Source organism: Mesitornis unicolor, unplaced genomic scaffold, assembly GCF_000695765.1.
Source record: "Mesitornis unicolor isolate BGI_N332 unplaced genomic scaffold, ASM69576v1 scaffold14179, whole genome shotgun sequence".
NCBI lineage: Eukaryota > Metazoa > Chordata > Aves > Mesitornithiformes > Mesitornithidae > Mesitornis > Mesitornis unicolor.
Window position 1 is genome coordinate 134,463 of NW_010205352.1, and position 16,601 is coordinate 151,063.

At 40.9% G+C, this 16,601-nt stretch overlaps 2 protein-coding genes across 2 annotated transcripts in view; one reads left to right on the top strand and one right to left on the bottom strand.

Moving 5' to 3' along the window:
* Positions 1-1,875, top strand: part of USP34 (ubiquitin specific peptidase 34) — a gene marked incomplete at its 5' end in the record, with an annotated part of 116,385 nt that extends 114,510 nt beyond the window's left edge. Inside the window, 2 exon segments of the mRNA XM_010191374.1 lie at positions 135-294; positions 606-1,875. Coding sequence (XP_010189676.1) covers positions 135-294; positions 606-1,216 — 771 coding nt within the window.
* Positions 1,876-6,962: 5,087 nt separating this feature from the next.
* Positions 6,963-16,597, bottom strand: AHSA2 (AHA1, activator of heat shock 90kDa protein ATPase homolog 2 (yeast); the record flags this gene model as incomplete). The annotated part of the gene is made up of 8 exons (XM_010191375.1): positions 6,963-7,253; positions 7,507-7,558; positions 8,570-8,671; positions 9,863-9,985; positions 10,433-10,521; positions 11,119-11,233; positions 11,869-11,954; positions 16,468-16,597. Coding segments are annotated over 8 exons (873 nt in total), but the record flags the coding sequence as incomplete, so codon positions are not given.
* Between the last annotated feature and the right edge of the window lie 4 nt (positions 16,598-16,601).

A 16,601-nucleotide genomic window follows, 5' to 3' on the forward strand; every position in this document is an offset into this window, starting at 1 on the left:
TATTTAGAATTTGATCTTTTGGATGTTCAGAACATGCTAAAGCCTCTGCTTTTTTGCACAGTCTGTGTGTAGGATTAATCAAATACAAGTCTGAAATAAGGCTAGTGAAGTTAATACACTTTCTGTATTTTTAGGACCTCCGAGCACTTGCCTTGCTGCTTTCAGTGCACACTCCCAAACAGCTCAATTCAGCCCTGATTCCAACTTTACAAGAGCTTTTAAACAAATGTAGAGTTTGTCAGCAACAGAGGAACTCATTACAAGAGCAAGAAGCCAAAGAAAGAAAAACTAAAGGTTTGCCTTCTATAATGGTGTCACTGTAACAATTCTGTTTTTACGAGCTTTTACAGAATTACTGTAATGCATTGTTTTCGTACTGCTGCAGAGTGGGCCATTTCTTGGCTCAAATCCCCAAGACTACACAAGAAATACTTTAGTATGGACCTAAAATTCTAGGCGATCGTGAATTTTCTATAAGGAAATAAGTATGTATTGAAGTACTGTGTTTAATATGAAAAAGGGTAAAAATGTGAAAGACCTCTTACTTGGATGTATGACATGGAAACAATGCGTTTTCCCTAAGCGAGTTTTCCTGTTCCTTGCAGATGATGAAGGAGCCACTCCTGTCAAGAGAAGACGCGTCAGCAGTGATGAGGAGCACACTGTCGACAGCTGCATCAGTGATATAAAACCTGAGCCCCGGGAGGCGTTGACCCCAACAAGCACTTCAGATAACGAGACACGGGACTCTTCCATCATTGATCCGGGCACTGAGCAAGACCCTCCTTCCCCCGAGAACAGTTCTGTCAAAGAGTACAGAATGGAAGTTCCATCTTCATTTTCAGAAGACATAATGTTGGCGACGCGGTCACAGCACACGGAAGAGCAGCCAGGAAATGGTAAATTTGAAGAATGCAAAGAATATAAGGACCTGCAGACTGCCAAGGATTCCATTGGAGCCGAGGAGGACTCGGAGTTTCCTTCCACATCGATTTCAGCAGTTTTATCTGACCTTGCAGATTTTAGAAGCTGTGATGGTCAAGCCTTACCACCCCAGGACCCTGAAACTGGTTTATCACTCAGTTGTGGCCATTCCAGAGGACTTTTTAGTCACATGCAGCAGCATGACATTTTAGACATCCTGTGTAGGACCATTGAGTCTACGATTCATGTGGTCACAAGGATATCTGGGAAAGGAAACCAAGCTGCTTCTTGACATTAGATGGAGCATGTCTGCTTTTAAGTCTGGGTTTTTTTTTCTTCCCCCCAAAATGCTGTTTGTATAAGTTTTGCTTATTTCTGTTTTGTGCTTCAGTTTGTCCAGTGCTCTCTGCTTGAATGGCAAGATAGATTTATATGCTTAATTCTCGGTCAGGCAGAACTCCAGATTTTATTTTTGTTTGGGTTTTATTTTTTTTGCATCTACCGTACACTTTCTTAAAGGGCAATCAAATAATGGGTATGTTTTATGTAATTAAGAGTTCACTGTAGTGGCTTTCATTTAATATGGCTGTCTGGGAGAACAGGGCTTCCTTGCCCTGTATGATGTAATTTAAACTTACGGCATTTTTACTGTGTATAATATGGTGTCCTCTGTGCCAGTTTTGTACCTTATAATAGAGGCAGATTGCCTCAGATCGCTGTGGTTCTTATTATCAAAATTAAGTTTACTTGTATACTAAACAACCACAAGAAATTTGATTCTGTAAAGAATCCTCTTTAGCTGTGGCCTGGCAGTATATATATGGTGCTTTATTTAACAGAATACCTGTGGAGGAAATAAAGCACACTTGATGTAAAATTAATTGTTTTATTTTTATTGACATGATCAATTGCTATTCTGTGCACTTCATTAAACTGATTGTGATGACTTTTAATTTGTTTATAATATGTTGCTTCAGTCTTTGGATTTCTCATCAAAGACAACTTCAAAAAGGAAACAGCTGCAGAGAGAAGTGATGATCAAATGTATAGAATTGATGTAAATGTGGGTCCTTTTCTGGTTTACGTGAATGTTCAGTCCAACTGCTGAGAGGAATTGGTGGTTGTTTACTTTTTTCCCCACTATTAGAACATGAAGTGGCATCAGAAGCCAGTGGAACTTTTCATTTCATTTCCCTAATTTTAACCTGTATTAATCACGTCTTTCTCCTGCACCAATTGCAGACTTCCTTTTCCCCTCTATCCACGCTGCCCCTGGGGCCGACTCCACTGGCCATGCTTTCTTGACAACTTCACCCCCCAGAATGATGGAATGACTTTTATCACCTTTCCCTGTCACATTTCCTCCCGTTATTTCTGAGCAACAGCCATTTCCTCTGTGATCTTTCAGACTGTCAATGATACCGGCTTTAATATCTGATTAAACTCGATTTTCAGCTTCATCTTCCAGCTGCTCAGCTCATCTGTTTTTCTGTTGTCTTCAAAACACATTGTCTGTCTTGGTCTTTTTTCTTCCAAATTCCTCCATTCTGCCTACTATTTCATGTAGGTTAGCATAATTTGTTTCTCCACAATTCTATCATGTGGTGCTTTTGTGACTCCTCATACTCTCTTTAAATCTAATTTAAATTTCTGTAATGAATGATTTCTGTCTTTAAAGTTTACACTTTTTATTGCCCTTTATTAGCACTTTTAATTCCTGCATTTACAGACACTATGTTGATGCTGGTGAGTGCTTATGTTGGTCTCATTCTTCAGATATGAAGTAATTATGTTTTCACTCTCTTTAAGAATAACTTTCCTACCTTTCTGATCAACCTCTCCATAGATTGTAACTTCAGAGAAATCAGCAGCAGCTTCTAGTCAAAACTTCTACATAATGTCCATCAGAATTCATCTATCAAGTCTTTTACCAAGCCTACAAATGGCTGGGTTAGGATGTCTTTAGGAAGATACTCGCCTATAAATCTACAAATCCTAAGGAGATGAAGCAGCCATTATAACCCTTTGGTGAGTGCTCTCAATTAATTACTCTTATTAAAAATGTGCATCTGATTTCTGGATTGTTGTCTGACTTCACCTTTCAGCTACTGCACTTTGTGGGCTGTAGCCTCTCACGTGGGATGAGTTCACGCCACAATTCCGTCACTGAACGGCGGAATTCTGTCTTCTGTGATGTTTTTTCTCATTATTTCGAACCTCTTTTTGAAGTGTATACCAAGAATCAACAGTATTTAACAATGATTTCATAAATGATACACAGATAATACAACCCTTTATCCTGTGTTCCCAGATGAACATCAGCCCTTCTGTGTTCAGTTGCTCACTGACTAGTCCTTGAAGTTATTTTTCAGGATGTTTTCCCCTACAGACCTATACATGTGATTTGCAAATGCTATTAGTGGTAATTTTGCATTTTACTGTCCGATATTTTCTCACAAATATATATCTATAACTGGCCATTTATAATCCCACTAGAAGTCCATTTATTTGATAACCATTTTCCATTAACAAAGAAGTTACTATTTCATGTTATGGTTCCATGATGTGTTGGGTTTTGGTAGCTCTCTAAGCAAAGTACCTTTACGTAGCAAGACCTGCATCATGCATATAAGCTATGTTAGGCCAGCAGTTCCCTCTGCAACCTCTTCAAAAAGCTAGATCAAATTTTACAAGATACTTAAAACCATGTTGATTAGCTTTAATTGATTGTCTTGTCGTTCTAAACTGAATTTAATACTAGCTTTCCTTTAAAGTTGTGGCAAGATTCCTAGAACTATCATTATTCTTACAGCTTCTCCCTTACATACCTTTCAATTTCCCCCTATTCAGTTTTTTTAAACAAAAGCAAGCACTACCTGCTCCTTGTCTCCTTCCACATCCTTGTTTGCATCCATTTTTTCGTTATCATCCTCCATGTCCCTCATTTTACATGTTCTGTAAGTCATGATTGGTTCCATAGCATGCCCCTTCTTTTACTTTGAATCAGTTTTTTGGCTTGTATTTCTTTGCCTTCAAGAATGTTTGGGGCTTTTTAAATCTCTTGTCTTTGAAAACTCCATCTTCCAACTGCCTTCCTTCCTCAGTCTCTTTAAAGCTTTTACTCTCTTCCATAGCTCATCCTACCTCTCATTGTTTCCTGCATGCCCTACTCTAGGTGATCCTGCAGGGGGTTGGACTGGATGATCTTTCAAGGCTCTTCCAACTCCTAACATTCTGTGATTCTGTTAGGGATTTCCTCCTGGATGGCCCATCTCCCATTTAACCCCTTCAAAATGAAGCTTTTAAAATACTATCTCCTCCATCTGTCCTCACTGTGCACAAGCCCTAAGAGTCAGCCTATACCTCCTAGACTCAGACTTTCGAGACCACCCTCTGTACACCTTTTTGGCTAAAGTCTTAAAAATCTTGTCTTCCACATTTAATTATTTTTCCTTTTGGCTTTCTCAGAGACCGGGTTGCTGACCAGAATCTTAATACATTACAAAAGCACTACATCACCAACAAAACTGTTTTGTCCTTTCTGCTTTGTCACGTCTTTCATACTGCTCACTCTCCCTGAAATGTCTTCTGTGCTCATCAGTCTCCTTAAAACATGTGAATTCCAGTAAATTTGAGCTTATTTCTCACCAACTCTACTCCTGTTGTTTTCTCTTTTGTTATACTGGGAAGATTTTAGGACAGAGAACTCTTCAGAGGGACTTATTTCGAAAACAAACTACATTTCTGATACTGTCAATCATAGCATCGTACTGTTACCAAATGATATGTACTTCATAACGCTGCTCGATCCAGCCCAACAGCTGAGGATCACAAGGAGCTTAACATTCTTTGGTTTTATTAAAGTCTTGGAGAGTCTATGAGAAATTTTAGCACTGAAGAATAAATTGTTTTCCCTAAAATGACGATTGCCCCCTTTAAGCTAAGGCTGTGTGATAGTGCTAGAAATCCGCCTGAAGGCTACCTGCTGTGAGTAAAATGAACTTCTCTTTGATTTTTCTCAATTCCAAAATAACTGTGTGCAGAAATTGAACTTTCGGGTTGGCAATAAAGTACTAATGTCAGCTAAGTCTCAGCACGTACAGTGAAGATGGGAAGATCACTGCAGGAATAAAAAGAACACTTTTTTTTTTTTTTGTGGCCTGCAAGGAGCATCATCAGTGCCTGTTTGTGGGTGTGAAAGCTGACTGCCCATTTCTTACACTAGACTGGCCTACAAGCAGGATGAAAAGGTAGCTACTAAGTAATGTGGACTTAAGAAAGCTTGTACTTATTATCAAACTTACAGCTGTGCAGGCAGGAGGGAACACAAAGCCTGCTACAGAAGACCTCCCAGCAGCAGCTGCAGTTTCCTGGAGGTTTTGGCTGTCTCACACCTGGAAGCAAGTGGTGCAACTCCAGAAACACAAGTCAGTTAGTCACTTCTTTGTTAATACTGATGATTGGCAATTGGTCCAGCTGATTACTGCTGCTGCTGGAAGGAGACACTACAGGTAGTGGGCATTTGTGCCCCTAAGGTGGAGGGGTTTTAGTCATGAGGGAAAACTGGTGCGGCATACTTCCCAGATCAGTCCTAGGCCTTTAAGGTACACTGTTTGAAGAAATCTGTGAGATGTAACAGCCTATCCTCACATAATAGTCACAAAACCATCTACACACAAAATGGCTTAGCCTGATCTTCGTCTTAAACTTAATTTTCTATTTTTATTTAAAGGTTTCCCATTCGTCCATCAATACTCTAAACCATGTTGTATTCAAAATGTTAGGTTCTTAACCTTTTTTGATAAATATTCAAGGACAAAGTAAACTTTGAGCATTTGGAAAAATAAAGATGCTAGAACATGCCATTTCTCAAGAGGCTGATCTCCATCCTTCATCTGGACACCTAGATCACAAGCAGCACAACACTTAGTGACCACTCTGTACGTCCATCCTCCCACTGCAAGGGTTCTGTTCTTGTTACCTCGCCTAAGCTCAAAGGGGGTAACTGACTGCAAACTTCAGGGAACACTGCGCCTGTAGGAAAAAAGCAACACATCTTTATCTTCCGCACGGTGTAGTTTTGTATGTGGTAAGGTATGTTGGCATCCTGTAAAAAATGAAATATATAGGACTCAACTTCTATACAGACTTGTTTAGTTTGGCACTATCAGTTAATGGAGAAAATAAACTGCATGTAAAAATCACAAGTTTTTATTGATGCAACCATGTTTTTTTCCAAAGGCAGCTTGCCCTTTTTTGGTCAATTTGTTTCAAATTGCGTATTTCATACACTTTTTATAAAGCATTTGAGAATGAAGTTATCCCTGCTATAACCTCAGTGTGGTTTAATTAAGAGTAGCAATTCTTTGCTTTCAGTATCCCAACTGCTCTCCTGTCAAATTTCCGTAACAAACAGTTGCTCACTTTTATTTGAGCTACAGGATTGCAGAGGGCTACAAAGCATTTAAGTGGAAGACTTACGGAACCGCAAAAAGGAAGCGTTATTACTGTTTGTTTCTTCCAAAGTAAATTTCACACTAAGGTCATGTAAGAGAGTAGAGTGCATGCAGACTTAGCAGTGCTAACCATCATTCCGACCCAAATTACATGACATTGTTTATTATCTGTCTTTTCCTAAAAGACCATCTACAGAGTTAGAAGCAAATTCAGTCTGCAGTTAAAGCACTTGTAAGTATTTAAAGAGGCTGTAAAATGTATCCCCCCTTTTACTGAAAGATCTAATATATCGGCAGTTTTACAATCCCTGGCAGTTAACCTCTGATTGGAGCTCCATCTCCTAGAGGGCTTTAATTTTCCCACTCTGTAACACTGACTATTAAAACAACCGCAGATGCTTCCTCTTGATTCACGTAGCTTACCTACCTATGATGGCAGTACTTTACTGCAGCTGAATCATTACTCTCTGAAGTTGCAGGCAAGCAGAGCAGAGATCAGTTTCCCCAAGTAAAGCTGTTTCCATACATTGTCTGACTTACCACCTCATTCACTACCAATCCATAAATAATACTTAAATTATATACAGTACCATAGAAGTGGGTCTTTATTCTTCCCACCAATAAATTATGCTTTTTAAAAAAACAAATGTTAACCAAGTATAAAAAGTAATGCCCTAACAAAACTACAGAGCTGTTATCATTCCGTGTTGTCTTGGGATTGCTGCAGTAAAATATGGATTTCTTCAAAATGCTGCTTCTTCCAACAGTGTCTTGTACTGTCTTCATTAGAGACGGGAACTCCTTTGCACTCTAACTGCAGTTCAGTTTGAGCAGCCATATCCTTGAAATTCAAGGCAACCGTTGCATAATGTTCTGAAGAAAAAAAATACAACATTTCAATAAAGTGCTTTTTAAAGGACTACATTTGTCGTTGCTAATTTCGTTATCTGCTTTTGCCTGTGTCTGAGTGAAGCCTGTTTTCACAGAGGAGAACTGCTGTGCACATCAGGCTGTTCTCCAAAGAACGCAGACTAAGGGAGCTTCCAGGCAGCAAGGCTGTCAGATGTCACGTTTGCACGGTGCAGGGAGAAGGAGCAGCCTCTTAAAGGTACTCAAAAAGACTCACCATCAGGCCAGCTTCTACACCGCCACTTCAGGACAATTCTTTGGCTTGGGACCTGTAAGAAGATGAAAAGCTTCTCCTCGTTAGCATTCGCGACAATTCACATTACAACTACGCAATGCTAATTCTCCCTTAAAAAGTTAGGGGAGCAGCATTAGAAAACAACAGGTTTATTGAAATGGGCATAATTTAGAGTCATGTTTTCACCTCTGAGATTTCTAAGCATGACATAAGAGTATGCCTGGGATTATTTTTTTATTTAAGGCATAAATAATGGTTTACAGTGTGGTCTAAATCAGGCTTACTGCTCTCACTAAGCCCGTAAGATTATTTTTTGATTGTTTCATGTAAAGATTTCCTTATCTCGTGGACTACGACTGACTTTCCTTAGCTTCCATAATGGGATGTTGCTGCTGAAGCCAATCTCAGGTGTAACAGTTCTGCAGTGTTTGTTTCCCAACTGAGCCCTTTCTGGACTCAGCAACAAATCTTCTAAGCGTGAACTGCAAATCCAATTTTCCAAGGCTTTTTTAAAAGTTGTCCAGTTGTCAGTGATACTGCCCACTATCTGGATGGACATTAAGATACCAAATATAAGCTTAGCAACTGTGAAAGTGATCTTTCAGAGGTTTCAAAAATGGAGCTGAGTTAAAATTACCATTTTTCCCGGCTATGTGCAAAAGCATTGAGTTGGGGAGAGCATGACATTTGTCCTGAATAGAAGAAAGATCATTTCTCGAGTTACAAGGAACGATACGGATTTGGGAAATTAACCTTAAACCTGCTTTCTCACTTCTAGTAAAACAACAGGATGGTGCTGAGAGTTTTCTCCCCCAGTGCAGGTCATTAGGTGTAGTCAGTGCCTGCGCTCTGTTGATGGAGAAGAAAAATCACATAACGTAATAGCAAATTTTTGGCTTTGTAGTAGAGGAACTGAATATCTGTTAGAGAAGCTGACATGTCAGAAACTTAATGGTACTTTTTAGCTTAGAGAAGGGGTTGACAGACACACCAAACCCCCCCCCCCCCCCCATTTTTAAAGTGCTAAGAAGAAGCAGCTTTTTACCAATTCTGCGTATTCACCGCTGACACAACCATCAAACATCTGAAGTCTGCCTCCTTTCACAGCTTCGATCACAGCAGGACATTTAGAAAACTTCTGTACCAACTGGCAAAGGAAGAATACAGCACAAGTCAGTTAGCTACAAATCTATACTGATACATAATGCATCATTTTATGAGACAAGGGAGGTCTGCTGAAGAAATTAACTGAACTGTAATATATGTAAGAGTCCGTAAGCGCTAATCGGACTTGCCATTTTATATAGCACGCCACTGAAGCCTGTGGTACTAGCAGGAGTCAATGAGGTGACCGAATGAGGATGTAAATGCTGAAAAACCTGTGATGGTAAATGCAATAACCAGTAGACTCTAGCAACATGAAGGGGTGTGGACAAAGCGCACACACCCACATCTATACATACATACATTCACACACAGAGATGTGGCTGGCTGATACTGGATTTAAATATGAGGGAGACAGAGCAGCAGCCCTAGGAAGGTACAAGAGAACTACAGAGACCCATTATTTTTCCTACTGGTAGTGTTGGGATTCCAAGGTAAAGGTCTCTGATACTAGCCCAGGCTCTTTTGAAGGACACAAACCCATAATTAGTGACTTTGTATTTTGTACCCTATAAGCAACAGTATCACTGCATCCAATAGTTCATCTAATTAAGCTGTAAGCTGAGAATAACAACTGCCAGTACTGAGCACTTCAGGCTCCTGAATGAGAAAAGCTCAGCCTTTTCTAACTACCAAAGGAGCACATGACAGCTGCATATAAACTACAGAAAGATGCAGCTTCAGTTTGTTTAGTTGGCTTGTCTTCCTATTAAGGTAACAACTGGCCAGATAATAAGCTCTCATTAAAAGGGTAAAGGTGGAATGATGCTATTGCATGTTCTAGTGGTTTCTGACGGCTATCGCAAAAAATTGACAGCTTGTCAACAAGGTAAGCTCCCTCCCCTTTGTTCCTTGCTAGGAGACCAGACCGACACACTGCCTCAATCCTTCAGCATTTTCACCAGTGAAATGCCTCAGTCGTTTAAAAGGGGAACCTATTCAGCAAAACGTGAGGAGCAAATTATGAGAATTACAGATACTTAGTGTTACGTTACAAGAAAAGGGCAGCTCATTAATCCTTCAGTATCTGGATGATCACATCTCCCCATTTAATGTGCTTAAGGAGTATTATCTGTACTTGACACTATGAATGGCACACATTTATTACTACACAACTATTCAGATATAGCAACATCCCCAGGGAGTTATATTGCCTACTGAAAGTATTACTTACCTCCTTAGTTGTGAAGATGCTATAAAGTTCATCTGCTGGAGAGTTGAAGAGTTCTCTCATAAGTATCTTCACTGTTGGAATTTTTACACCAACTATATCCAAAGACTGTGGTGAAACAGAATCCTGCAAAGCAAAAAATAATCATGTGAGTGCGTGCAAAAATCAAACATTTCCAAGTTCTGGAATGGCAGGGTTGTTGTCACCAGTGCATTCTTATACATGCTGTGTGGTGAATATACATTCATTGTGCAACCTGCTTCCTGGGGGAAGTGATACGTGCAGATGAATCCCAGCTTCCCAGCTGAAGCTACAGCTGTTACAGAATAAAACATTCCAGGGTACATAAATGCTGCTGTGCTCTCTCCCCACCTGGCAGACCCGTGCCCAGGATCTGTGACAGTTCATTTCTGTGTTACAGGCCCCAAAACGGCAATGAGGAGGCAGTTTCATGCCAAAGGCTTTCACTTTTGCAGGTAAACACTGGGATAATGCAATTGTTACCACAGCAAAATCTGTAGGGACTGCACATATGGTAATATTAAATCCACACAACATTTAAAGCCAACATACTTGCATTGTGTTCCCACTTAGTTTTTGCTCAGCAGCCAGCTCCTGACCAACAGTAGCTTTTGTTGGCAGAATCATTCCCAACGTAAACTCTGTAATAAAGAAAAGCACTCTTTGGTATGAAATTGAGCTGTACAACCACCTTAGCATTTCGACAAGTAAAGAAAACTGCTGGCCAAAACTGTGGAGAATGGGTAAAATTGCAGAATGGAGCACAGAGCAGGAGACATCTCTCCAATTGAGTCTCCCCACCTTACCTACGTGTTTTTATTAACAAAAGAGCCTAAAGGCCAGTTTCCCTTAAAAACACAAGGCTTTTCAAAGTTACCTGGCCCAAAATTAGTCATATCTGCCCACTGAGCAATGCACCACCTCCATGAACTTCTCAACAGCCCAGCAGAGAAGGGACAAGCTGAGGGCTGGGTGTCTGTCAGCCTGCAGGTGTTACAGCGATCTCTGCTCAGGACACCTAACACAATACAGCCTGGAGTGCTACCCAAACTTACAGACAAGGCCATGTTTGACAGCAGTGGTGATTTTGACTGGTAGGACTAACTTATTTCAACTCAGCTGGTGACAATTAAAAATAAAAACAGTACCAATCCAAGGACTTGTCAATATATTTATTACCAGCCTAGTCAAGAAAGAAGACTGCATAAAACCATACCTAACGTACTGGCTTAGCTTACCTGTTTTAAGTGCTTTCAGGTAATCTCTCAGGGCCTCCCTGACTTTTGTGGTTCCTTCAGTTCTCATAAGATCCTTCAGAACATCACCTTCCCCTTTCTTTTTGCTAACATTTATCTAGAAACAGAAAAATTACAAGATCTGAGAGGCATCTAAACATGCGCTTTTTGGGTTCTGGCAACAAAGTATTTTGTCTGTGTTTACTACATTCAGAGGACAGCTGCAATTCAAGTTCATTATCTTCTCAGTTTATCCCACCTTTGCTAAAAATAAGTAAGTCCCCTTGGGTTTTGACTTAAATAAGTGTAGTATCTTGTCTCCACAGTAGCCTAGTCAGGATCATCAAGTATAAACAGCATTGCCTACTACACAGCATGAGGAATCTCTGGATGCCACAGTATCCAGTGCTCTACAACCAGCAAGGAGATTCCTTCAGGGCTTACAGTTTTGAAAGTGTATCTGGGTAGGGGGGAGGAAAGACTACAACAAGCAGAGTCCTTCTCAATTCTGTAGTTAGTACATCATCACAAACAGTAATTAGCAAAGAAAACTGTGCACATTCCTAGTAGGTGTTTGAGAATGGAGATAAGTCATTATTCAAAGTATAAAAAATGGAAACGTGAAATAAACTATCCAAGTGTTAATTATCTCACTTAATCACAGGATAAATCAAAATATGATGCCTAAATGTCAATTAATGCTTTATTTAGGGATTCTGAACCTATAGAGCCATATCAGTATTTCACACCTACCTCTGTATCATCTACCTCATTTTCTTCTGACAGGTTAGGAATTTCAAGAGATCCCTTATGTTTCTCACCAGACTCTTTCACTGTACCTGTATTAACATAATGAATTCTTAAATGCATAATTAAAAACTATTTCCCCCATAGCAAGAGTTTTATTTTGGAAATTAGTTGTACAAAAGTGTTACTTGAAGCAAGATGCTTACAATCCAGTTTAAAGGAACTAAATAGCAACCAAAAGACTCGAATGCGTCACAGTACTTTCACAGTAACCTCACCTCAGAACCGCATTCCCTGCATAGCTGCCTTAAGGTACGTACACACACACAGGTCCACTTTCCCACTCAGCACAGCGTGCACTACCGCTCTGCCGCTGCTCTCCCCTCAGCTCTCAGCTGTTCTCAAGCTCTCCACTTACAACAACCGACGGCTGCCAATGCAGAATGCAAGTCTAAAAGGGGGCAGGAGAAAAATAACTTCCTCTTCCCCTAAACTTGTCTGCCCTTTATTCAGAGGCTGCCTAGAATGCTCACTATTCCTTATAAATACCTGAAAAGCTCCCGACATACAGGCACGTTACGGTAAAACGTGTGTATAATGGACAGGTATAGAATTGACATTTTTTTTTACACATGCCAATTTTTTAGAACACTCGTTCTTACTCTTAATAGCTTTACTGCAAGCTGCCAGTCACCACTGAACACATCAGAAAGGCTTGGCAAGAACAGACATTGCACTCCGCTTCTGCATGCTGGGCAAAGGCCCACCATCACTTACCTACACAGCTCTAAGAACACCTTCTGGGACATGAACCCTGCACTGCACTTCTTTGCCTCAGGCCTTACAGTGAAGAGAGTGAATTTAAGGCCTGATGCTCCTCTTCTTCCATTACACTGAAGACTTTTCCCCCTTGCCTTGCAAAAACATTTAGTTATTTAAATTTATTCACTATTTAGATCATGTTAAAATCTCTTTAGAAAGCAATAGCAGAAATATGCAGTTCTACCCCAAATCCAGTTAAATTCATACTGTTTCATCAGCTTATTTGTCAAAACATACAAAACACAATAACAAGTTTTATCAGTCTCTCAGCAAAACTAAAATACAAACAATCCAGTGTTAAACATGATGGCAAAAGGGGACTTCTTATCACAAAGGCAGACATGATGTTTCTCTTAATTCTCTCGCCTTCAAAGCAGCCAGCTAGATCCAACTGCTACGTAACATCACTCTCATTTTTAATCACTACCCTGAAATGACCACCATGCTACAGGGGGCCATGATGCACAGATATAACCTGAGGTTCTACCAGTCAAGATCACAGTAAAGCACGCAAACGCTCAGACATCTCTTAGCAAGAGAAAGAGTGAATGGGGGTTCCTAACACAACGTGGGGTACAGCACAAAGATTCCTTCCTAGGCAGGAGCTAAGCCCACAAAGCACAGCGCAATACGCAGTCTGTTAACCCACAAGTAGACAACCATGCAGGGAAAGGCTAAGCCAAGAGACCGCTCCTGGGCTTCTCAAAGTGCCCAGCAGGACCTGTTGGCTCAGGCAGGAAGCCACATGAACCAGTCAACAACACCGATCAAACACTTCCGGGCCAAACACAAACCACATGCAGCCATCTGAGTTTTCTCTTGACTGCGTTCTTCCAGCCCAGGATTGGCACAGGCAAAACCACGCAACATTGTCTCTGCTGATAGTAAAGCAAATCTTATTTTCAGCTACCCTCCCCCAAAAGGAAGTGCAAGCATGTGAGAAGCAGCTTTTCAGAGCAAAACACAAACTTGACATCAGCCCATTCAGCTAACTTCATGAACAATTTTCAGAACTTTTAAAAAAGATTCCCAGGTAACACAGAACAGACAACAAATTTAAACTTATAAAAACAGTACATAGGTTGTCCATCCTCCCCCTTCAGAAAAGTGCTTGTCCAAGAGATTAATAAATGCAAAAGATACCTGTGCTGGACAGCAAAGTCCAGGCAGTGAACAAACAAAGCTGGGGGTCAACACCACACAGGCAGAGCGCTGGCACAGCTCTGCATTTCTACTATCACTGTAAGGTAAGCAAAACTTTTCCCTTTTTACCAAACAATCAGAATATTTGCCTGGATCTCAGGGGATTCCAATAACAGACCTAAGAATAAATGATTTTTTATGCTGCCTGCCAAACCACTATTTCAGAAAATTAACAGTGAAAGCCCAGTCTCAGGAAGACCTGCCTATAAACCCAATGCTGAAATACGCAACTTTTAAAAGAAGATACACGTCATAAAGCTTGCATCACAATGTAGAGTAATCCACTAAAATCCTCATTACATCTTTAAACAAATGATAGAACAGACACTTTGCTCAATTTTAGTGCCATTAGGTACCTTTAGTTCCTCACTTTCTCGTTGCTCTCTAAACTAAATTGCTAAAGGCAACGTTTTTCCAAGATTGGGATTTTCAAACCTGCTGCAGATTTAAGGATCTATATTATCACGTTCTTATGCATCCAGATTTTAATCATTGCTTGAATAACCAGTTATCCTAGAAGACCTGTAAAACTAAATAATCACTGCAATTAGTGTTTTTAGCCGTTCAGTCTGAACTCTCATTTCTAACTCGCAGCTCTCAGAAAGCACACACCATGGCTAACAAATTAAGAAAAAAAAATCCTCAGCCCCAACTCTCTCAGAATTTCACTCTGTAGCAGCAAACTCCTTTAGAAAAAAAAAGAGCTCTCAAAGACATGATCCACCCCATGCAACACTGAACCAAGAAACGTACCCAACGCAAATCAGAGTTGTCCAAACACTGAAAAGCATAAACACCTAGCAGAGGAAAAGAATTTTCAAAGTATTTGTAAAGAAATAAAAACAAAATACTGCATCTGCCTACTTCTAAGCTTTATACACAGAAATAAAACAAAAATCAACCAAAAATAACAAGTGTTTAAAAATTGACATTATTTTAGCTTATATAAAAAAGACTCAAAACATCAAAAAGCTGATTACGATTATTTAAACTATACTGACACAAACTGCATGACAGAGTATGTCTGCCTTCCTGTAAACATTTAGATCACAACTCTAAGTATGCTCTTGGTTTATAACACTCTTGTAACATTTAAAACATAGTTAACTATCAATGCAAACAAAACTACATAACTAACAGTACTTCTTTAAGTCCCCTACTACTGTGGGAGCAAACCTCCATTCCACATCTGTTCCAACACAAGCCCTGATCCCAACATTGAGGCAAAGGATGAAGTCCCAGTCAGCCCAACCAGGAAAAACAGCCATGAAGAACCACAGTGGAAAGGGCACCAGAAGAGGAGCAGTGCACGATTTACCTGAAATGCTGATCCTACAGCCCTGTTTTGAGGCACAGGAATTAAAACAGGAACTTTAAGTATGGCTCTTGGTATTCCCACCTCCTACTGTAACAACTGAGGCCCCAGAAATAAGTGCTGTATTCTGGGGAGGAACAGCCCATCATTTGGCATTCCAATAGCCACGTACACTTGACCACGCAGGTGCTTTTTATCAGCTCTTCTTGCTTCTTACTCCAATGCAAGAGAGATGGTCCACGACACGCCATCAAGCCTTAGATATTTAATAAATGGGAAGAATTCCTTAAGGTCAGAAAAAGATCTCTGCAAATAAAGAGCTTGCCATGGGGCAAGTACAGCAGAGGATGACCTTCCAGGAGCTGGGGTAGCACATGGATGCAGCACAACAAAAACACGTGCACAGCCCCTGTTATTCCAAATAGTCCAGAATTATTTCTAGGTTTGTTTTTTTTTCCTCGTGTAATTAATTATCCTCAATGTAAGCTATGCTAAATTTTTGGAAATGCCTGCACTTTTACACTTCTTAGGTTCTCCTGCTTCCTGTTACAGAGTTGTAATTTGCACATGCTAGGAAACTGAAACAATTCTAGCACAGTGTTGTAAGCAATACACACCTCACCACAAGAGAAATATTTACTTGTTGCAAAGCAAAATGAGTACTACTGTGCTGACAGACTGCTAAAACAATGCTAAGAAACCTGTGTGGCACAACAAAAATGGGTGTGGGGGGGGGGAAGACAAGCTAGGGTCTCAAGATTATTTAAAAATGAACTTTTATTACAGTTCAGGCCCAAGTGTGTCGTGCAACCTCCCTATGATTTTTATTCACTATAGTTCATTAAAATATTCCTGGTTTTCCAATCAGAAGGAGACAGTTTACTTTCCAAAGTGATCACTCCTGATCCCGCAGAGCCAATTAGCAGAGCCAGCTTTGCAAAGACCAAGATAAACCCGAAGAAAACCCCTATCACTGCAAATCTTCCCATGAAAGCTGGGGCCACGGGTGGAAACACGCTGAGCACCCAGCCACCTCTCCTTTCGGCCAGGAAAGGCTAAGCGAGGCCGGGGCAGTCTCTCCCACCGCCGGCTGGGTGGCCGCTCATTGTCAGCGCTGGCCGAGACCAGAGAAAGCGCCGTTAGCCCCTGACAAACGCCTGCGAGGAGCACGGCCACGGTAGCGCCTCACCGACCGCCCCCGCAGCCCGGCGCAGGCAGATCTCCGCCGTGCCGGTCCCCTCAGAGCCACTGTCCTCCTCTCGTACCTTTCCAGCTGAGGCGCAGGTTCCACTCGTAAAAGATGATGAGCTTCCCCTTGCGGCTGTTGCAGGACGCTTCGCCTTCCACCTGCTTCAGGTCGCTGATCTCGCAGCGCCCGGCCTCGCCCTCCACCACAAGC